We start from the raw sequence: 24,504 nt of genomic DNA on the forward strand, positions 1-24,504 counted from the left end.
CCGTGAAACGTCCATACCCGAGGGTGTGATTTCCCAGTCGCCTGGAGGGCGCCTTTGGATTTCCCCGTCGCCTTGAGGGCACCTTTGCGCAGCTTTGGCCGCGTGACTGTGACTGTCATCCGAACAGGATTCTGGTCTCGATTGGACATCGTTCTGACGATCGCTGGAGCGGATCGACTTGGGCTTGATGCCGGAATAGAGACATTGTGGAATGTTCTTCTTTTCGCTCACTTGGAGCACAGTGAGTTATATTGTACGAACCTGATGGTACCATCATAGGAAATATATATTGGTTGTACAATTGATTACTATTGTTGTTGTACTGTTATTCTTGTGTGATCTTAATACAATATTTGTTTGTTGGTAACAATTGGTGTGGCTTCACCATTGATCTTTGACATACAGAATAACACATTTTTCTGCCGTGACTCCTCTCGGGGCTCGGAGGTACACCGTGACCGGGGGTTGGGGAGGAGCACGTAACCGAAATTGGGGGCTCATCCAAAATTGGCCCAAACAGAAATTGGGGGCTCGTCTTTGCTAAGAGAAATTGGGGGCTCGTCTTTGCTGATAAAATTCCCAAAACTCGTCCGGGATAGAATTCCCTAACATCCTCATCCGGGATCGAATTCCCTAACATCCTCGTCCGGGATCGAATTCCCTAACATTCGTCCGGGATCGAATTCCCTAACATTCCCAAAATTCTCAAATTTGGAATTTTTCTAACATTCCCAAATTTGTCAAAAAAATTGGAAATTTTTTGTGTGAAGGTTAACAGGTGCTAACTAATAGTCACCATGGTGTTTGATGCAGAAAGGTTTGCGGCGTCCCCTAATGAGGCACAGTTCAAAGCGTTAAAAAGATCGGAACTCTTGATATTGGCCAAACATTTTAACTTGGAGGTCCGAGCTCATATGAAGAAAGCAGAGATGCAGACATTGGTGGTAGAATCTCTGGTGGGACAAGGAACATGGAAAGAGGTAGCCTTGGATTGGTTACCCGAGGAAAAAGAAAATGTGGAGCTCCGGAAAATGGAGATGCAACTGCAGAGCCAGGAAAGGTTAAAATAGTTGGAATGGAAAGCCGAGGAAAGAAGAGCAGAGGAAAGGGGAGCTGAAAGGGAACTCGAGGAAAGAAGAGCAGAACAGGAACGAGAACTCGAGGAGAGAAGAGCAGAGGAAAGGAGAGCTGAAAGGGAACTCGAGGAAAGAAGAGTAGAACAGGAACTTGAACTCGAGGAGAGAAGAACAGAGGAAAGGAGAGCTGAAGAAGAGAGAAGAGCAGAGGAAAGGAGAGCTGATGAAGAAAGAAGAGCAGGAGAAAGAGCAGAGGAAAGGAGAGCCGAAAGGGAGTTAAAGGAACGTGACATGGAGTATCAGAAGGAACTTAAACTCAAGGAGCTGGAATTAATGGGAGAACGGAGAGAAGTAGTATCCATGCCGGCTAGTTCGACAACTAGTCAGAACACTTGGGAGGTTGGTAGGCATGTGAGGCTGGTTCCACCCTTCAATGAAAAGGAGGTAACCAAGTTTTTTTTACACTTTGAGAAAGTGGCTCAAATGCTAAAATGGCCTGTGGGGTCCTAGACTATTTTAGTGCAAAGTGTTCTGGTGGGTAAAGCTCAAGATATCTATTCGGCTTTACCGATTGACCAATGTGCAGATTATGAGATAGTGAAGAAAACCATTCTCAAAGACTATGAATTGATCCCTGAAGCTTACCGGCAAAAATTCAGGAATGCCAGGAAGAGGGAGAGTGAGACCCATGTGGAGTTTGCCAGAATGAAGGAAACCATGTTTGATCGGTGGTGTGACTCGAAGGGGATTGGGAAAGACTTCAACATGTTGCGACAATTGATCTTGGTGGAGGAATTCAAACAGTGTGTCCACGCGGACATTAAAGTACATCTGGATGAAAAGAAAGTACCAGAGTTGTATGAGGCAGCAACCGTGGCAGATGACTATGCCTTATTGCCTTGACACACAGGATGGGGTTCCACAAACCTAACTTCCCGCCTAGAGTTAGCCAGGGGAGTTATGGTAAATCAGGTTCGGAGAACAAATATTCATGGAAGCGGCCTGGAGATGACTATGAGGACAAATCTGATACCGCGACTTTTATGGATCAGAAGATTACAGTCTACAGAAGGATCAGAAGACTACAGAAGACTACAGAAGACTACAGATCAGAAGACTACAGAAGACTACAGAAGACAGACTTATCTTCCGGGGGGCCAGAGGCAGACCACGAGCTTTTCCTCCGGGCCTACTTGCGCTTTTTGCAAGAAACCTGGGCATTTGATGTCCCAATGTTATGCCCTGAAAAGGAAAAATCAGGAGCGGAGTCAGACAAGTACAACTCTGAATGCATTGGCCAATGCGAGAAATCGTCCTTGGAGGACAGTGCCTTGTGAAGGTTCCCATGCCAAAGTTACGGCATCACAGAACGACCTTGTTCAAGAGGGTTACAAACCTTTTATTTCAGAGGGGTTTGTGTCACTGGATGGAGACTTGACTAACCAGAGAACTGTTAGGGTATTGAGAGACACAAGAGCCCATCAATCTTTGATGCTTGAGGGCATTTTGCCATTGTCAGAGAAGACAGCAACTGGTGTTAGTGTTCTTTTACAGGGGGTTGGGGGCTATGTTAAAGCTCCACTTCATGTCATCCATTTGAAGTCTGATTTGGTGTCAGGACCGGTCACCATAGGTTTACAAGCCACTCTTCCTGTAGAGGGAGTATCTTTTGTTATCAGGAATGATTTGGCCGGTGGTCAAGTTTCTGGTAATCCGATGTTTGTTGAAAAGCCTAGTATGGAAAATAACACCGCACAGTTAGAGCAGGAGATTCCGGGTATCTTTCCATCCTGTGCCACGACTCGTGCTATGGGTAGGAAGCGCTCTGAAGAGAAGGAGAAGGTACTGACGTCACGCTTTGCACAGTCACTTCTTGTCAAGTACCCTGAAACTAAGTGTCAGCCCACATAAGTCATGGATGGAGGCAATGTTGGCAAGCTCTTTGTAGGTGGACTGAACTTTAACACAAGTGAAGATGTTCTGGACTCTATCTTTGGCAAATATGGACCACTCTTGGAAGTGCTGCTGATAAAGGACAAAAAAAAAAAAAACCACCTTTAGAGGCCATTTTTCCCCGCAAAGCGGGGGTTGGCCTTTTTCGGGAACCGTGGTTGTTGTTGTTTTTCGGTCCCCTTTTTGAAGCAATGATTTGCGGCCGGATGCCCTTCCTGACGCCAACCCTTTTTTGTCGCCTTTAACGACAAACAGGGAATTACCAGTGAACTGGTACTCAATTAGCCGACCTCGGAAGAATGACAGGCTGAGTCAACCCCCCTGGCGTTAATTCAGCGATTGACCGGGATTCGAACCCAGGATCCTAGGATCCTAAGCCGGCACCCTAGCCACTAGCCCAACACCAGGGATTGATAAAGGACAGGGAGACGCAAAAGTCGAGAGGGTTTGGCTTTGTCACGTTTGAAAACACAAAGGACGCCAAAGATGCAGAAAAGGATTTGAATGGCAAGGATTTGGATGGTCGGACCATAACAGTAGAGAAGGCAGGCCATGGGCGTCGAGGGGGCTACAGAGGAGGAAAACGTGGAGGTAGTTTCAGGGGTGGCTATGGCTCCCGGGGTGGGAGTAGTAGTTTTGGTGGCGGCCGCAGTCGTGATTACTACGGAGGCTCCCAGCAGCAGCAGCGCAGTTTTGGTAACTCTCGACGGGATGACTATTACCGTGGTAGCCGAGATGGGGACCGCTACTCACGTGACTACAGCACCCCGACGCTACAACCGTGATTATGATCCTTATGATCAAGAGAAGAGTTGGAAGCACTGAGTGCTCAGGAGCAGCCAAGCCAAGATTCCTACACGGATTAACCCGTGAACTCCACGTTCCTAAATGCGTCCATGCAGTGAATACTTCCAGGCTTCACCACCCAACCACCATGAAATCTGGCACTCAGCTCGGTCTCCTTAAAAACTGCTATAGATTTGCTTTGCTTTGGATTCACTGATCACAACGCCTTAACCTTCATTCAAAAAATGAAAAATAAAAACCAGAGGTTGATGAGATGGAGTTTGGCTTTGCAGGAGTTCAACTTGGAAATTGAGCATGTAAAGGGCAGGGACAATGTCGTTGCTGATGCTTTGTCCAGAGTGAACTAACTTTGGAAATGTCTGTAGGTTGTTTGGAAGTTTTGTTGCTTTATTTTGGGAAATATTAATTATCGTTGCTCACGGGAATTGATGATTTGGGTGTGAGTTTTACTTTTGTTTGTTAAAAGAGTTTTTGCCGGCAAAGAGAGTTTTCACTATGTTCAAACTTTCTTTCTTGAGGGGGAGGAAGCGTAACGGATTCGTCACTTCCATTGTTGTGGTTTTCATCCACTGTAAACATTTTTGATTCCATGTACTATTATTGTTGTCGTTCAAGGGAGATCGAGGTTACTATTTTCAAAAGGTAAAAAGTCAATGTTTTAAATGAAACCAGAACCGGACGACGACGAAGAGGAACAGGAGGAGAAGAAGGCGGAGCCAGTGAGTCGGGGAAGAAGCCTAGCTGCTTCGAGGTCTGGAGCAAACGTTGACGAACGGAGGTTACTCGCAAACTTCGGGTTTCCCGGGAAAGGGATTCTTGCGAAAGAGTTGTTATTGCTGTGACAGATCAACCTGCGTGTCAGGTTTTGGCGGTTGATTCCGAGGAGAATCATCGTCGTGCCGTTACGCCTCGAGAACGGGCCGTCGGCCAATTTGACTCGCGCGCTTTGCGCATCGCGCAAGGTTTTTCGCTTCGCTTCAATCATTTTCACCGCACCCAGACGTTTATCTGGTGTGTGTGTGTGTCACATGGATTTTGAAGGTAAATCTGCGGTTCGCCGGTTTGGAGCCGTGAAACATCCATACCCGAAGGTGTGATTTCCCAGTCGCCTGGAGGGCGCCTTTGGATTTCCCCGTCGCCTTGAGGGCACCTTTGCACAGCTTTGGCCGCGTGACTATGACTGTCATCCGAACGGGATTCTGGTCTCGATTGGACATCGTTCTGACGATCGCTGGAGCTGATCGACTTGGGCTTGATGCCGGAATAGAGACATTGGGGAATGTTCTTCTTTTCGCTCACTTGGAGCACAGTGAGTTATATTGTACGAACCTGATGGTACCATCATAGGAAATATATATTGGTTGTACAATTGATTACTATTGTTGTTGTACTGTCGGACACATTCACAGTCGGACTTCCGCTTCCGGTCCGGTATGAAGAGGACGCAGGCGTCACATGCTCGCCGCTTCTTCAACCGGGCCACTGTCAGTTGCTTTCTTTTTTGGTGGTCGTGCGGATTTTTTGGCCATTGAGTCTGCCCTCTGCATAGCCCCGGCTCTGCTCCCTGCTTCGCCTGCCCGGCTCCTTCGCCTGCTCGCTGTTTCCTCGGGCGCGCTCTTGTGGGTTGTGACCATCGCAGCGGTTTGGTGGCGGTTTCCCGCCGTGATCTAGATTTGTAGCGGCGGCGGTCGATTTCCGCTGCATTTGCCGCTTTGCCGTGATCAACCTTGGCCTCGTGATCGTCTCTTTGCTCCTGCCTGCCCTCTGCTTGGTCCCGGCTCTGCTCCTGGCTTCACCTACCTGGCTCCTTCGTTTCCTCAGGCCCGCTCTCGTGGGTTGGGACCATTGTTTCACCTCCTCAACCTTGGCCTCGTCTCGTCTCTCCGCTCCTGCCTGTCATGGCTCTGCGGTACTCCGCCGCAAGGCTCCTTCTGCTCAATACCCGCTCCACCCCATCATGCATCTCTGCCATCAAATCAAATGGCCTCCTCCGACGACCCAGGTACATTCACCGTGGCTCCGGTCGTAAGTTTGTTTATTTGCAATCAGGTCACTCCATCCCCGTCCTCTGGTCGGCTCAGCGCACTCTCACTCTTCGTCCCAGCGCACCTGGTCACAGCAACGCACACGATCGCACCTCCTGCCTACAAACCCTGGCTAAATCACCTGAATTCATCCCTGCTGTTCAAAACAACATCAAGCTCACCCTGTTCAACACCCGGTCCCTCAACAACAAATGCCTCATCCTGAACGAATACATCCTGGATAACAAACTGGACTTTCTCTGTCTCACCGAAACCTGGCAACAACCTCTGGACTACTACACACTCAACCTCACCACACCCAATGGATATTCCTACGTCAATAAACCACGCTCGGAGGGCCGAGGTGGTGAAATTGCTGTTATCCACCGTCAAGACATCAAGACCAACCTCATCTCCATCTCATCTGCTCCATCATTTGAACACCTGGCTTTTAAACTCTTTGGTCGCACGCAGTCAGTCATGGCTGTCGTCTACCGCCCTCCCAAACCACACCCATCATTCTTGTCTGACTTCTCCTACTTTCTGACCCAGCTATGTTCCCTCTCCCCCTCAATCCTCCTCCTTGGTGATTTCAATATCCACATGGACTCCACTGACTCCACAATAACCACTGACTTCACTGATTTACTCACCTGCTTTAACCTCACTCAACATGTCGACTTTCCTACCCATATCCGTGGTCACATTTTGGACCTTGTCTGCTCCACTGGATTAAATTTGCACCATCTCTCTGGCTCCGACCTCACCCTCTCTGACCACTTAGCCATCACTCTGACCATCAACATCCCCGCCCCAACACCAAGGCATTATTGCACTATCAACTTCCGTAAGCTAAACGCTCTTTCACCTACCTCATTCTCATCCACCCTCTCTGAAAAAATGTCCACTTCTCCCTTCATTGACCTCCACACCCCTTCCGACCTCACTGACTACTACAACCACACTCTCTCCTCCTGCCTTGACCAGCTTGCGCCTGTAAAAACCAAAACAGTTTCTTTCACCCATTCTGCTCCCTGGTTTACACCTGAACTCCGCCTGATGAAAACTCATGCTCGCCAACTTGAAAGACTCCGCAATAGAACGGGTCTCACAGTTCACTCCCAAGCCTACAAGGACCACCTACAACACTACAAAGATGCCCTCTCCCGCGCCCGCTCCGCCTACTACTCTCAATTTATCCACTCTGGCTCCAGAAACCCAAAAGCACTCTTCTCGACAATAAACAAACTCCTCCGCCCCCTGAACACCACCACCCAGTCATTCACAGTAGACAACTGCATCTCCTTCCTCTCTTTCTTCCAACGCAAAATTGACAACATCTACAACAGCTTGACCACCGCCGCACCCGCTCCTCCTCCAACCACCTGCCCCCCCTTGTCCTGCCATCCCCTGTCTCAGTTCTCCCCAATCTCCCCTACTGACCTCTCTGAACTCCTCATAGGAATGAAAACTGCCACCTGCACTCTTGACCCCATCCCCTCCAGCTTTGTCAAGGCCTCCCTCCCTGCTCTCTCTCCACTTATCATTGCAACAATAAACTCCTCCCTGTCTACAGGCATCGTCCCACCTTCCCTCAAAATTGCTGCTGTTACCCCCATTCTAAAAAAACCTGGTCTAAACCCTGACACCCTAAACAACTTCAGACCCATCTCCAACCTACCCTTTCTGTCAAAAGTTTTGGAACGCACTGTAGCCACTCAACTCAAACATCATCTCTCTGCCAATAACCTGTATGAAACATTCCAATCCGGATTCCGCTCCAACCACAGTACTGAAACTGCTCTCCTCAAAATCACCAACGACCTTCTCCTCTCCTCTGACGCTGGCAACCTCAACATTCTCGTCCTCGACCTCAGCGCTGCCTTTGACACCATCGATCACACCATCCTCCTCACCCGACTTGAATCCACCTTTAACGTTACCGGCACTGCCCTCTCTTGGATTAAATCATACCTCTCTGACAGACGCCAGTTCATCTCCATCAATAACTGCAAATCCCCCATTGCTCCCCTCCCCCAAGGTGTCCCCCAAGGTTCAGTTCTTGGCCCCCTCCTCTTCATCCTCTACCTGTCCCCCCTCGGTCACTTAATCCGCCGTCATGGTCTCCAATTCCACTGCTTCGCCGATGACATCCAGCTTTTCATCTCCACCAAGTCCGTCTCCACCGACACCCACTCTATCCTGACAAACTGCATCACTGAAATAAAATCCTGGCTTCAAATCAACTTCCTCAAGCTTAACTGTGATAAATCTGAAATAATCATCATTGGCCCAAAAACGCTCACAAAATCCACCCATAACTTTGCCCTCAACATCGACGGTATCCCAGTATCCACCTCCCCTCACATCCGGAATCTTGGCGTCATCTTTGACCAAACCCTTTCCTTCGACAAATACACTAAACAGATCACAAAGTCAGCCTTCTTTCACCTGAAAAACATTGCCCGTCTCCGCTCATCCCTCTCCTCCACGACTGCAGAAACCCTCATCCACGCCTTCATCACCTCCCGTCTGGACTACTGCAATAGCCTCCTCTATGGTTCACCCTCAAAAATCACCAATAAACTCCAATACATTCAGAACTCCGCTGCCCGTCTACTCACCCATTCCCGGACCCGTGACCACATCACCCCTGTCCTTTACAAGCTTCACTGGCTCCCCATCCCCCAGAGAATCCAGTACAAAATCCTCCTCTTGACATACAAAGCCCTCCATAACCTGGCCCCATCCTACCTGGCTGACCTCCTCTCCAGACACACTCCCACCCGCAACCTCCGCTCTGCTGGTACCAACCTCCTGACCCCCTCCATCCGGACCAAATTCAGATCCTGGGGGGACAGGGCCTTCTCCATCGCTGCTCCCACCCTCTGGAACTCACTACCTCACACCATCAGAGACTCCTCCTCACTCACCATATTCAAAACATCACTAAAGACCCACCTGTTCAACACTGCATTCAACATTCAACCCACAGCATTTAACCCCTGACTATCTCTTCTCCTTCTCCCTCCTTTTGCTTTAAATATTTCCCTATTGATTCTTGTCTTTTTGCAATTGTTGTTTTCATGTATTGTTATGCATTATGTTTTCCACTCTGTCAAAGCGCCTTTGGGCTTCTGGAAAAGCGCTATACAAAATAAATGAATTATTATTATTATTATTACTGTTATTCTTGTGTGATATTAATACAATATTTGTTTGTTGGTAACAATTGGTGTGGCTTCACCATTGATCTTTGACATACAGAATAACACATTTTTCTGCCGTGACTCCTCTCGGGGCTCGGAGGTACACCGTGACCGGGGGTTGGGGAGGAGCACGTAACAATACGTATATACAAAGTGTGATCAAAAGGTTTGGTAAATGGTGCCGCTACAAATTAATGCATGAACATTGCTAAGATCAGTGGGTGGGGCTTATTTTGTAAACCCTCTCACTTGCCAAGATGCAGGAAACACCATTAAACACCAAACAAGAAACAAACATTAGGCAAACTAGTGCGCAGTGGCATTTCTTTGTGTGGGAACGTGTTTGTGGTTTCTGGCACTTTTTTAGAAAATGGCGAAATTTGAGCAACGTGCAAACATGAAATTTGGTTTTAAACCTGGCAAGACGGAAACACACCAAATGCTCGTAACAGTCTACACAGATGAAGCTGTGACAAAAATGACTGTTTTTCAAGTGGTCACAAAGGTTTGTGGAAGGAAATGAGTTACTGGAAGACGATGAAAGAAGAGGGCATCCATCCACAGCCTGAACCATTGAAAACATCGCTCAATTCAGCACTGTTGTCCAAGCAAACTGAAATGTAACCATGGAAGTAATGAGTCATGCAGAATTTCTTCCCAAAAGTGCTACTGTTAATGTGGCTTTATACGTGGAAGTTATGAAATGTTGTGCAAGGCAGTCATATGGAAAAGACCAGAAAAGTGGAAGAATGGGTGGCTGCTCCATTACGACAATACACTATATGCCACATGGCGCTCTCTATCCAACAATTGTTGGTGGCAAAAAACATTCCTGTCATGCCACCTCTGCCTTATTCACCTGGCTTGGCACCGTGCAACTTCTGGCCATTCCACGAATTGAAACAAACGATGAAAGGGAAGCGATTTGACATGATCGAAGACATCAAATCCAACATGACAGACCTTCTGAAGGTGGTTAACAAAGAGGACGTACAGAAATGTTTCCGACTGTGGCAGGAACGGTGTAAAAAGTGTCTATGTGCAGGAATATTTCAAAGGGGATTAAAGATGCAAGTATAAAATGATTTTATTCTAACATTGACCTAACTTTTTGATTACACCTCATACCTATTGTGCACATGTTGCATTGTATATACACACATGTTATATGTGGAATGGTATACAGTGGTATGTTGTGTACACATGCAAATCCACGCACATGCGCATGCATGCGCGCGCGCAAACGCACACACACACACACACACACACACACACACACACACACACACACACACACACACACACACACACACACACACACACACGAAGGTAGATACACTGAGACCTGTGAGGGCTTTGTTCCACCTTCTGAAACCTGCATTTGGAGATAACATCCAACGACACAAACAAACACACACACACACACACACACACACACACACACACACACACACACACACACACACACACACACACACACCTAACACAACAAGGATGCATAGAGGCAGAACAGCAGGGATGCAAGAGAAGATATTACATAATAATAGACCATCTACTACTAAAGGAGGCCATACTCAAAAATTGCAATATGAGAAGAACCAAATTGTCCACAGCATGGATAGACTATAAAAAAGCTTTTGACGGTGTCCCACATTCATGTATGATAAAGTGCATGCAAATGTACAAGATAAATCCCCAAATAATCAAGTTGAGAAAGCCATGTATCTATGGAATACCACACTAATGCTGCAGCACTCAGAAGGAAATATTGAAATACCAGGAGTAAAGATACGATGCGGGATTTTCCAAGGACACAGCCTTTCTCCTCTCCTGTTTTGCCTGGCCCTGGACCCATGAAGTAACCTCAGTAACCTCATGTGTGACGTCTCAAGCACATGGATACACCCTAACATCCAATAAAATAATGTCCAAAGAAACAAGAAAGGTGACACATTTACTGTATATGGATGATTTAAACCTCTTTGCACCGAATGACGAAAAATTGGCAAAACAACAACAACAACAACATGCATTTTAAAGGCCATTTTCCCTGCTAGAGCGGGGGTTAGCCTTGCGGTCACCATGACAATCTTCTCCATTTTGCCCTATTTTCTGCATCTCTCCTTGTTAACCCCCTTGCCCGCATTTCTTCTTCCACCATTTTTAGCCAAGTCTTTCTCGGTCTTCCCCGTCTTCTACTTCCTTCTAAATTCATTTCCATCACTCTTCTCAACCAGTCACTTTCATCCTTCCTCAACACATGACCAAACCATCTCAACCTGTTCCTCTTCACAGCATCAATCACAGGCTCTATTCCCATCATCTTTCACAATTCATCATTTGTCTTCCTCTCTCTCAACGATACCCCGCACATCCGTCGAACCATTCGCATTTCCACCCTTTCCAACCTTCGTTGCTGCTCTACGTTCATTACCCATGTCTCGCTCCCATAAATCATAACACTTCTCACACATGCAGCATACACCTTTCCCTTCAGCTTCAACGACACTCCCCTCATCATCAGCACGCCACTCAATTCCCGAAACTTCTTCCATGCACATCTCACTCGAGCAACCGTTGCCGAGTCTGATCCACCTTCTCCATTCAGCATGTCTCCGAGGAAGCAAAATGTTTTCACACCTTCCAGCTTCACGCCGTCTCCAAGATCCAACTCAACATTTCCTCCATCTGCAGCTCCCTCTGTGCACACCTTACATTTGAATGTAGCTGCCACACTGGTTAATGACCCTCTCAGACCACTACATTTTTGATGAACCCACTCAGCGCACATTGTACACTGAATGGAGTTCACGCCGACACCCTTCCTACACACAGCACAGGGCCACTTCCCAGTTCTTTCCACCTCACCACATGCTTTACCACTTGCCATCACCTTCATCTTTCCAATATTCACCTTCAGACCTTTTGTCTCCATACATTCCTTCCACGTGTTCATCTTTTCCTTCAGTCCATCCATACTTTCCGCAATCAACACCAGATCATCTGCATACAACAACTCCCACGGTAAACCCTCCTTTACGTTCTGAGCCAGCACCTCCATCACAGCTACAAATAGTAGTGGCTTAGTACCGACCCCGATGCACTCCCACCTTCACCTCAAACTCACCACTGTTCCCGTCCTTCGTCCTTACAGCTGTGCGCGCTCTTTTGTACATTGCCATCACTACTCTGATCAACCATTCCTCCACTCCTAACTTCCTCAATGCCCATGTCAATACTTTGCGTGGAACCCGATCGAATGCTTTCTCCAGATCAACAAACCCAAGAAACAACTTCTTCCTCTTCTCCATGTACTTCTCCTGCAACTGCCTCACAATGAAAAGCGCGTCTGTCGTTCCTCTTCCTGGCATGAATGACGAAAAATTGGCAGAACAACTGAAATGAGTGAAACGGTTCTCTGATAACATCCAAATGGAATTTGGCCTCGATAAGTGTGCCAAGTGCACATTAGTGCAAGGTAGACCAACAAAAACGGACAACATAAAAATCGACCTAGATACAACAATACAGAAGCTCGACAACAAAGCATCTTCCAAATACCTTGGGGTAGAAGATGGCCACCAAATTTGTCATAAAAAATGCGCAAAACAATTATCAAAAAATACCTGTCGAACAAGGCTGATCCTGAAAACACGTCTCACCACAAGAAACAAAATTAAAGCCATAAACCAACTCGCAGTACCAGTGTTACAGTAAATCTACAAAATGGGAAACTGGCCACAAGCCAATATTGAAAAACTATATATCAAAACAAGGAAACTCCTCACTATCCGCAAAATGTTCCACAAAAATCAATGCATCTCAATAATATCATGTACCTGCAGAGGAAAGAAGGAGGTGGTGGCCTGATGGAACTCAATCAAGTACACAGAACGATGACTGTATGATTAGCAGAGTACGTGGAGAGTTCAACAGACTACCAAATACAATTTGTGTACAAGCATGAACACAACAAACCAGAAAATGTATCTCTCAATCACCTTGCACAATCTTCCAAAAACAGGTGTGAATAGAAGATGTCATGCACCAAAACAAAACAACAACGAATACAGCCCCAACGATTGCAAAAAAGACAAAAGAAAAATACAAGATGAAATACCAGCAGATATACAGTGACAGAGATAAAGCCAAAAGAGCAGGGAAAATTTTATTAAAAAGAGTTGGACAAATTAGGGATAGACATAGAAGAATCACTGAAATGGCAAAGAAGAGGTCAGCTCAACTGGGATGGAGAACAAATCATTATTAATTCCCAAGACCATGGACACGACACCAATGGCTTTAAAAAGATGGCAGGACTGAGTCATTCAGACAAGTATAGGTTCTGCAAGGTAGAAACAGAAAGCACGAGTCGTCTCCTATCAGGATGTAAAACAACGAATGACAGAGTAGCTGTCCACCCAAAGGCACAACAAGGTATGTCAAGTAATCCACTGGCACATCTGCAGAAATTTCAATACCCCAGTTCCACAAAACTCAGGGAAGCCTGAGCCAAAAGCGATCACGGAAAACAAGGACATAATGCTCACATATGACCTGATGATTCCATCCAGCGTGAACATAGAAAACAAGGCATTACGACTGGAAATAGTACTCCGGAATAAAAAGAGAAAGACAGCATTGCTGATCGAGATATCAGTACCCAGCGAATTTGGCCTAAATAATACAGAAATCAAGAAAATGACCAAATATCAAGACCTCAAGAATTAGGTGAAAATATCCTGGAAGCTGAAGAGCACCACAGTTGTACCAGTGATAATATTGGAGCAATGGGATTGATAAAGAAGAACCTTACAGAGATCTAAAAAAACATTCCTGGGAACATTACCACAAAGGAACTGCAGTTGGAGGCTGCACGGGCTCAGTGACGATCCTGTAAAGATCCATTGGAGTAAACCTCTAAGAACAACACAACTTCATAACTTAGCCCATGAATCACAATCCCTCACCGAAGCAGGGGTGGATACTTCCAATCCTGGGAGGACTCCAGTACACCTTCTGAAACCCAAATCATGGAGATAACAACTAACGACACACACCTACACACAACACACACACCACACACACCACACACCACACACACACACACACAGAGAGAAAGAACACTGACAAAGTACATAACTACAAGCTGGGCCTTGCCAAAAAAGTGCAATACCCACCGGATCTGTTTTGCATAGTTGACTTCGACTTCAGCACGGTCTCTCACAAACTTGCAGTACTTCTCCATATAGTCAATTCCCCATTGTGTGTGCTTCTCCACATTGTCAAACTGGTCCTGAAATAAGCACAAACACACAAACGCAAAAGGGATAAATTATCCATAGCTTCAAATGTTTCCACACGTTACAAGATGTGATGGAAACAAGAGTTTTCTTTGCCCAATGGTCATATGGTGAGTTACGTAAAGACAGTCATGGGAGGGCTGCTAAGCATGCTTGCTTGGGTGGCTTGCGTCTCTGGCAATTATTCAAGCACAGGGAGTACAGAGCACATGTTTGCATAACAATGTGCTTATTTCATTAAAATGGGATTTGTAGCCGCTAAACGCCAGCTGGAACCTAAGCAGGATCTGCCAAACAAGCAAGGGGAAAAATTACAACTTAAAAAAAAGGCAATTCAAAGCATTTGTAAATTTGTGTCATGTGAAAGCCATGAGCAAGCTGAGAATGTGAGTGATGAATGAATGAATGAATGAATAATTGAGTAAAGATAAATTATATCTCTTCGAGGTCAAATTTCTTTCTTCTTATTTTTATAAACAAAGCACAGAAAAACTTTCCAAACTTGGATTTATTGACATGAGTAGCCATTTGCAAAGGACGTTTTCAGCTCATTTAAATGCGTGTGACAATGACAAATTAATGGCATTACAAGTGCATGGATTATACAAGAAGGGCACTCAGTAGAGCGCACCAGGCTGACCAGTTTAGGTTTTGGATCACACTAAAAGGCCGGATCTGGATTCGGTCTGAACCAAAATCTAATCCGCTTGTTCTTGTAACCTACTCAAACTCATTCATCCACCAGGTTTTGTCATAACCTATCCACGACTTTTTGAAATATCATGCTGTATATCGTTTTTGGCCCCATATATCACAATGGTGAAGAAAAACATAAAAAATGTAAAGGTTCTTGTATCCATATCTGGATCCACATTATTCACCAAAAATGAATCCAATCGTCCTTGTCACACAACCAACTTGCCTACCACGTTTCGTCCAAATCTATCCATAACCTTTTGAGATATCGTGCTCACTGTGACACAGACAGACAGACACGTGGAAACATACCCTCCATCTACCTGCGGTGGCGGAGGTGACAAGTACGTTACAGAACTGTGGACAAATAAATTCACCATGACCATTTAAAACTGGGGTAATCATGGCATGATGAGGATATTCTCAGAAGGAAACACCAACAGGCTTAATTGTTTGTTGGGACACTAAAAATTATTTTTTGCCGCGTCGCAGACGCTGGTCATAGAGTGCCCTCTGCTGTTGTTGTTGTTCTTCTTCTTCTTGTTCTTCTTCTTCTTGTTGTTCTTGCAGAGAAGACAAAACCTCAAAGCTCCACCCATTCTGGGAACCATAGCTCCACCCATTTTGGGAGAGGCTTCATATAAACAAATATCCACCATTTTATTAACTCGCATAGCTTTGAGGCCTGTTTTGTAGGCCCGTGGTGTCTTCCTCTCTCACACAGTTTTATTTCAAATCAAATTCGATATATCATTTCATTTTTCACAGTCGCTAACATAGTTTTAGACTCGGTTGAAAAAAAACGGGAAGAAAATCCAATGAAAGTTGCCCTTTATAGAACGAAATGAATTCTCAAAGGCCTGTAACTTCAAGTCCATTGAGATATATATTTTTTAAATCGCGGCATGGTCAGTCATACACCGCCCGAAATAACAGACGGGAAAATGCCGAGATATATTAAAAATTCGTCCATTTGATGACAATCGTCACGATGAAATATTTAATTTATACGTCGTCACAACAATGTGGAGAGAGGAGCATAGCTTCGTTCACGTGTCGCCACATACGGGAAATTGCCGAGATATATTTTTTTTAAATCGCGGCATGGTCAGTCATACACCGCCTGAAATAACAGACGGGAAAATGCCGAGATATATTAAAAATTCGTCCATTTGATGACAATCGTCACGATGAAATATTTAATTTATACGTCGTCACAATAGTGTGGAGAGAGGAGCATAGCTTCGTTCACGTGCCTGTCGCCACACACGGGAAATTGCCGAGATATATATTTTTTAAATCGCGGCATGGTCAGTCATACACCGCCTGAAATAACAGACGGGAAAATGCTGAGATATATTAAAAATTCGTCGCCACACACGGGAAATTGCCGAGATATATTTTCACTTTGCACAAAAATAACATCAAGTAATCGAATCAATAGGAATGTCCTGTGCCTATAACATCGACGTTATAGGCACAGCTGCATCTAGGCATTGTGTAACATCGACGCGGCTTTTGTTTTAATTAAAACTTTTTGTACTTGTTTTTAATCAAACAGTAATTTGTATTAAAAAAGGGGGAAAACATTTCCAAATGCCCAAATTTAACAAAGAAAAGCATAACTTGATACTGTAGGTGTGCAAGTTGCATGCCAGTGGTTGACCCAATGCTTATCTGCTACACCTCTTGCTTCACGTACGAATAAAAAGGTTAGACGAGATAGTCCAGATGTACAATTGAAAACAGCCAAGTAATGAGACACACCACACACACACAAACACACAAATTGTGATTATACAAACCCACACACACACACCATTTTTTTCATGTCTGTTCTTCACAATTCTATTTGTTTATTATACAGTATCGGCTATTCCTAAAACGTATTAATTTCACAATCTCCTGTATTCAACCTTGTTTTAATTGTAAACCTCAAAATATTGTAATTGTTTCTTTACCTAAAGTAAACCCTTAACCTGTATAACAATCGACTGATTCCCCGACCACCTGGATCATCAGCTGGGCACCGTTCTTCCTCGAGGTTTTAGCCCAGAACCATTCCAAACGGTGGGTCCACAACATCGGCTGTGGATCCACATCAGTAAATTCCCTACATCAATAGATCCACAACCTCTTTTGCGTCAAGGCAGCAGTCAGCCCATCAGCACAATGTTACATGAGCGCACGCACACACAGACACACAGACACACCATTACAAAAGGACAGAAAAATTAAGAAATAAAGAATAGGAATTAAATCACTAAAAAATAAATCATATGCACAGCTTTGTTTTTCCTCCACAATAGATATATCACTAGTTCTAATGTCCTGCTACAGACATTAGAACTAGTGATAAATCAAAGTGTTGCCGATTAAAGGAATTTCTTTCAAGGATAACCTATCGCTGATTGGTCATAAAACTGCGGAACAGCTTACCTAGGACAAAGCACTGCTGGGTGAACGAGAAGCTGCATACAACTTGTCAGTAAAGGGGGAAGAAGCCCTGAACATAGGCCCATGAATGTGCACCAAGCAGATATTCCCAATTGTGGTTGCAAAGTTGGAAGCAGGACAAAGGCTGAATACAATTGATAACAACAGTTAAAATCATCAATACCCTCTCTAGATCTCAGAACCTTTTTTTCACATGGAAATCACAAGTGACGAGACAGTCTCTGATCAACACCAAAACTTCTTAAGAAACAAATCGAAGCTTCTATGAAATATAGCATCGTCCAAGTACAAGAAAGAGATGACACACAGCAGAAGAACTCAAACCGTATGCACTGGCAGAGAGACGCTGCATGTGAGGCCCATGGTGGACCTGAAAACACATCAATGTGACCAACGAGACGCAGTTAACGTTCCACTATGGAAACGCACAAGCGATGCGCTAACACAGCTAAAACTAGAACGGCACTCAGTAGAGAGCATACTGGTGAACAGTTTACATTTTGTATCCCAGTGATAGTCCGGATCTGGATTCGGACCTGAACCAAAATCGAATCGGCTTGTTCTCGTCACCTAACCAAATGTATTCATAAAAACAATTCTGCAAAAGAACACCCCAAAGAAACATGCTTAACAGCAGAACAGGTTAGCACATTCAAAGTGGTTTTGGAATTTTCCACAGGATGGAAAAGGTTGCGATGAAGCAAAGCGATAACCTTACCATTTACAACTGGAGAAACGACGTGCACCAAAACAATGTGAACTAAGCAACGTGGTCAGCACGAGAGGCACGGCAATTCAATGTCACCCTTTCAAAACCCCAAAAGTCTCTGTCGTCAACGCATCAGAGGTCGACCGGCTCGTATCGCAATCCCATTCATTCGGAACAGAAGTTGTAAAATAGTAGTAGCGCCAGCATTATGGCATGACCTTATCAGGGCCCACATAACTGCGTTAACCACTATCTTGATATTCGCAGAAAGTAAAAGAAAACGAACAGAAAGAAGACATTCTTAAGCTCGTAACTGTTGTGCCAAAAAGTTATCCTGAAGCACAAATTTCAAATGCCAGATGCACAGGGGCATTTTGAACCTCCATGGGAATACCAAATGGATCTGCCACTAGGCTGTGGGTGTGTGCGAGAGGATAAAAGTCTCATTGTGTAGTTTTATTTCTCCGGTTGGTGCCTCTGACCCATAAAAGAGTTTCTACGGAACTGTAAACTAGAAAAAAAAAGTCAGTTGTGACCGGTGACAAAGTATTACACGACGAGAGAGTCGAACCCGTGACATTTACCTGCGTCGAAAGTGTTCACCTGGCTATTTATTATAGGATATGTGAGGTACAAACAAAAACATTTATATGTATCCTTGGGTTTGGCTGGAGGGCCAACTACATACCAAAGCATCCACCAGTAGAGAAAAGATTTAATAAAAGTGTCAGGAAAGTGAAGCCTTCCATTACTTTAAGGTCTCTGCCTTACAAAAGTGTTCTTTACAACTGAGTTAATTATGGAGGCCTCCTATATGACTGTAAATAGGAACAGGAAAAGCAATGGGAAACAGAGGATGTGGAGGGGGGCGGTACCGGAGGGAACCTTGTAAAACGACTTGGACATTCTACAGGTGCACAATAGGAAAATATATTATGAGGTCATGTAAATGTAATGAACTACAGATCTGGAAAAATGAAGTTTACCGAGCCTGGGTTCGAATCTTGACCGAACTATAAAAGGTCATGCTGGTGTTTCACATGCAGGATGAGGCATCGGATGTGCGCATGGTCCACGGAAAGGATTTTATGTCGGAGGAGCCGTCTGTCAACATTGGTCATTGGTCGACATTAAAGATCTCGTGGCGTGTTTCACGAAGAGTAGAGTTATTGCCGGAATTCTGAACAGATTCCAAGTTCCTGCCACCTTCAGTAGAAGGTCAGGCATGGCAGGCCGTTTCACGAAATTCGGGCCAAAAACTTTCTCGGACAGGCCCCACAAGGACGGAATAATTGGGGCCGATGAACAATTGGAGGAGCGGGAGAGTCTGCCCGGTGTGCTAGGTTTGCTTCAAAGAAAGAGTGTGTAACCGTATGAGACATGTTTTCGCTTTGTAATGGATCAGCTTAAACTTCTTCCGAAAAAAAATCTTCATTTTCGTTCGACACATGTGTTACGTTGCAGAATTAAATGCACCCCAATCCTTACTCTTACCTTGTTGTTGTAGTTACATTTTGTGCGAGTGGTGCTAGGCCAGTGCTGTACTGGAATATTCCATACTGGTTTTTACACATTGCCCTCGGTTATGGCCACACGAAAACCGAGTAATTTAGTACTACCTTACTCACATTTTTGAAATATGTGCACATGAATGATGACCAAGTACGAGGACAAAGCAACACACCAACATGCATATATTTGGGCCATGAAAATCATCCCAAATGGCTACCCTTATTCAACTAATTAAATACTCTGTTAATGGTATCTGAGATCGTTAGCATTACCAATCACGTCTCTACGTAAGGAATACTTCTACATGCACTGAGGCCTATAATTGTTTAAATGTAATGAGTGCGAAAGAATGATCCCCTAATGAATAATGATCATCACAAAACAGAAAAGATTCGCTCATCTTCTGGGCCTTCTTCCAGTATCCTGGCACTGATTTGGGACCAGGTAGCCAGGATCGAGCCAAGAGCAATTTTCAGAGACAAGCTGTAAATGCTTTGCTGTTGGAAGCCAGACTCTGTAGCGAAATGGTTGGAGCATCTGCTCCGAGTCTGGGAGGTCGGTGGTTCCAACCCTGGCGAAGTCACACCAAAGACTTTTTAAATGGTATGTGCTGCTTCCTTGCCCGAGTGGATATTTTTTTTAAAGATAGAGCGTGGATAAACAGCCATAGCTTGGCAACCGTTGCTCAGCCTTGCTGGGCCTAATTAGCTTCCTCCTGCATTGAAATTCCTTTAAAGGAAACTCATATTAAAGCCAAGCAATTCCACCACAGTTGTGTAATCAATGCATGTCCTCCCAGACAACACATGAAGAGCCACCTGATTCCAATCCAAAAAACAGCCAGAAATAAGTGGGTTGCTCCATTGCTTCTCCAAAGAACATTGAGAAAATGCGAAAGAAACCATGGTACAGTACTACACATTCTTTGTCAGATATCTGCTATTTCCTGCAAGGCCAATTCCTATAATAGTGTTACGGACGCGGCTAGGATGTTAATTGGCCGAGCGGATGGCCGCCGCACCCGAACAGTTACCCCGACTAACCCGATTCCTGAACGTTGGCCAAAATCGCGCCACAGATATTCAATGGGGAAAAGACAAAGGCGACGCGGATGTGAAGAAGAGGAAGGAGACAAAAAGGTTTGAAATACGATTATTATTTATTACTATTTACAGGATTGAAAGAAACCAAGGAAGAAGGAAAGATAATAAAATAAAGACAGACAGAGGGACGGACCAGAAGGACACAGTGAAAATTCTAGCTTATCTATGCAGTCTTAATTAACCCAGGGACAAGACAAACAAAACAAACTCACGTACACAAGAAGGATGGAAAGGCAGGGATGGTTTGGGACGGCAGAGGAGGGTCCAGGCAGATGGTAGGCGTCGAGATCCGGCTCCAAGCGCGCGCTCCGATCCACGCTTTGGGGTCGAGGCGAAAACCCGGCAAACACAGCCTCGCGTCTCACCGACCGGCAATAGGGCCTAGAGGGTATCGGCCTATTGCCGCAATACAGGCACCCCCTCACGTTTCTCTCTCTCAGTCTTGCTCAATGGTTCGCTCTCCGTGCTGCCGTGGGGACGTCGTGTGCTTTTTCAGGACTCATCTGCCGTTGCGCGATCTTCGCACGCATATCTCATCCTCAAGCGCCGGTGTGACACGCCCTCCTCAGTTTCGGTACCGCCCTCCCCCCGTGCTCTGTGACCTTATATGGCAATGCCACGGGCTTGCCTCCTTATTTGGACATGGCGCCGAACGGCGCGCCCCTCGTGGCGAGCTACGGGCTTGTTCCCTTATTTGGGCATGGGGCTGAACAGCCCCGCCCCTCGTGGCGCGCCCCTGGGCTTGCCTCTTCCCGGCGACCCCGCCCCTCCTGTTCAAACAGAGCACGGAGCACATGGCAATGGCGGCGAATGCAGTTGGCAATCGAGGCTTTGGGAATGGGAATGAAAGGGGATCTATTTATTTGAATTCGGTGCAATGGAGTGTCAATTAATGGAAGACAAGGCCTTACCCTACTACACAGAATAAGGAAATAACTGTCAACAAGGGGGAAATCTATGATTGGCTAACGTGAGTGCTTATGAACTAATTACGGAACGCACTTTGACCTTTATACATAACTGGAGCAAGGAGGGCGATATTTTTACAACAATTTACACAACAAAAAAAAAACACCATTGAAGGAGCTGCGCTCCAACGCGAGTCGAAAGAATTGACGCGACCAAAGACGGAATTCGTCCGAGTTGCTTTATTGAAACAAAACAGCTCAGGTATTCTGACAAAGCCCGTTTATCGGGCAGCAATATATATACACATTTATGCCCGGGCGTTTGCCCGGGAAAACCGAGACCGGGCATGCCCGGGTGTCAAGGGCGAGTCCTGGAAAGGCGAGTCTGGACATGCCCGGGCGTCCTGGCAAGTCGAGGCTGGGCGTGCCCGAGCGCTCTGGGCGAGCCCTGGAAAGGCGAGTCTGGACATGCCCGGGCGTCCTGGACGCGGCCTGGCAAGTCGAGGCTGGGCGTGCCCGGGCGCTCTGGGCGAGCCCTGGAAAGGCGAGAGCGGGCATGCCCGGGAAAGACGAGACCGGGCGTGCCCGGGAAAGACGAGACCGGGCGTGCCCGGGAGGTTCGGGCGTGCCCGGGAACAGCGAGTCCGGGCATGCCCAGGAGAGGCGCGTCTGGGCCCGTCCGGACGAGCCCGGCATGGCGATCGTGCCCTGGCCGCGTCCTGGCAGGTGCAAGGCGATGGTGTACATTCAGCGGGAACCACTACACCATTCTCATATCCACAACAATAGTAAAATGAAGATTTTCCCTCTATCCTCGCAAGGATGAGGCACCAAGGATGACCTATGAAATAATTCAAGGGCTATAAACTACATTGAAGCCATAAATTAACACAAATCTTCATTTTACATCATGAAGTGTATGCAAAAAAAAGTGTTTGTGAAATATCTTTGTGGCAAATACAATGTTGAAAATGGGAAACGAGAAAGAAATAAACTGAGGACAACAAAACGATAAGCATCGGAGTTCTTGACAATGTGGGGAAATGCATCGAACGAGAATGGCAAAGAAAAATAAACAAGATGCCAATTAACAATGCAGAACCTTGCTGGGGCATATAGATTACAGTAGATCTGACACCATTTCAGAATGACTCACCGACTCACTCACTGACTGAGATAGCTGACTAGCTTGGACATAATGCACTTTAAAGGGGAAAAAATACGAGGTAGAATTTGATGCAAATGCATCAATGGATAGTCTCCAGAGATAGATATTTTGATGCAAATAGAGAGAGATAAAGAGAGAGAGAGAGAAAGAAAACACAGACAAGTAGAAGAGAGAATCAGATCATCTTTGTATTATAGTCCATAGTGATGCCAAGTTTGGTCAAAATCCCTTTATCAGTTCACAACTCGTCACTGTAATTAAATCTTGCTACTTTCAGCTACAGATCACATGCCTTTGACCCTTTGAACCCAAAATGGAATCAGTTCATCTTTGCTTCATAGTACATATCTGTACCAAGTTTGGTCAAAATACTTTCAGCGGTTCACGAGTTATTGCGGTAACAAAAATTGATCACTGGCAGACGCAACCACGGACCAACGGACGCACAGGCGGACAGCCGAATTGAATGAACCCATTGTTAAACTAGAACGGGCACTCGGTAGAGCGCATACCTTCGCCGCAGCTACTGTTCTGTACTTGGCATGGGAGTGTAGGGAACAGAACAAAAATACGATTTTGACCTTTTCGTGACCTTGACCTTGACCTTTGACCCGATTGCTCCCAAAATCTAATCAAATGTGTCCCGTATAATAACCAATCATCCCACCAAATTTCATGCAATTCGGTTGAATACTTTTTGAGTTATGCGAATAACATACACACACACATACAGACATACAAATAAATACACAGCGATCAAAACATAACCTTCCGCTTTTGCGAAGGTAACCAAAGAAGAAGAAGAAAAAGAAAGAACGAGAACAACACTCAGGAGAGAGCATACCTCCGCCAGGTGAACAGTTTACGTTTTGTATCCTAGAGTAGACCAGAAAATCACAATACACAATCACATTCAATCAAAATCATCCGTCCACCATCTTTTGAGATATCCTGCTATGTATCGTTTTTGGCCCAATCTCCCAATGGTGAAGAATCACTTTAAAAAAATTCTACTAGCCAGATCCGGGTCCGGGTCTTCACCAAAATTGAATCGATTCTTCCTTGTCACACACAACCTGTCCACCAAGTTTCGGCCAAATCCGTCCACAACCTTTTGAGATATCCTGCTATATGTTGGTTTTAGCCCGATCACTCAATGGTGAAGATTCACTTAAAAAATTAAATAATTCTCATATCCGAAGCCATATTCAGATCTTCACCAAAATCGAATTGAGTCTTCCTTGTCACACACAACCTGTCCACCAAGTTTCGTCCAAATCCGTCCACAACTTTTTGAGATATCCTGCTATATGTTGGTTTTAGCCCGATCACTCAATGGTGAAGAATCACCTACAAAATTAAATAATTCTCATATCCGAATCCATATTCAGATCTTCACCAAAATCTAATTGATTCTTCCTCGTCTCACACACAACCTGTCCACCAAGTTTCGTCCAAATCCGTCCACAACTTTTTGAGATATCCTGCTATATGTTGGTTTTAGCCCGATCACTCAATGGTGAAGAATCACCTAAAACATTAAATAATTCTCATATCCGAATCCATATTCAGATCTTCA

The 24,504-nt window shown here is 45.3% G+C and overlaps 1 protein-coding gene across 6 annotated transcripts in view; it reads right to left on the reverse strand.

The window, feature by feature from the left end:
* Nucleotides 1-24,504, reverse strand: part of LOC137412007 (formin-binding protein 1-like) — a 167,878-nt gene that overhangs the window by 86,525 nt on the left and 56,849 nt on the right. For all 6 annotated transcript variants that reach the window (XM_078783425.1, XM_078783424.1, XM_078783423.1 and 3 more), the window contains exon 2: nt 14,250-14,365. In XM_078783425.1, coding sequence (XP_078639551.1) covers nt 14,250-14,365 — 116 coding nt within the window. The remainder of the gene's footprint in view (nt 1-14,249; nt 14,366-24,504) is intronic.

This window comes from Myxine glutinosa, chromosome 8 (genome assembly GCF_964187855.1).
Source record: "Myxine glutinosa chromosome 8, kmMyxGlut1.1, whole genome shotgun sequence".
Classification (NCBI taxonomy): domain Eukaryota; kingdom Metazoa; phylum Chordata; class Myxini; order Myxiniformes; family Myxinidae; genus Myxine; species Myxine glutinosa.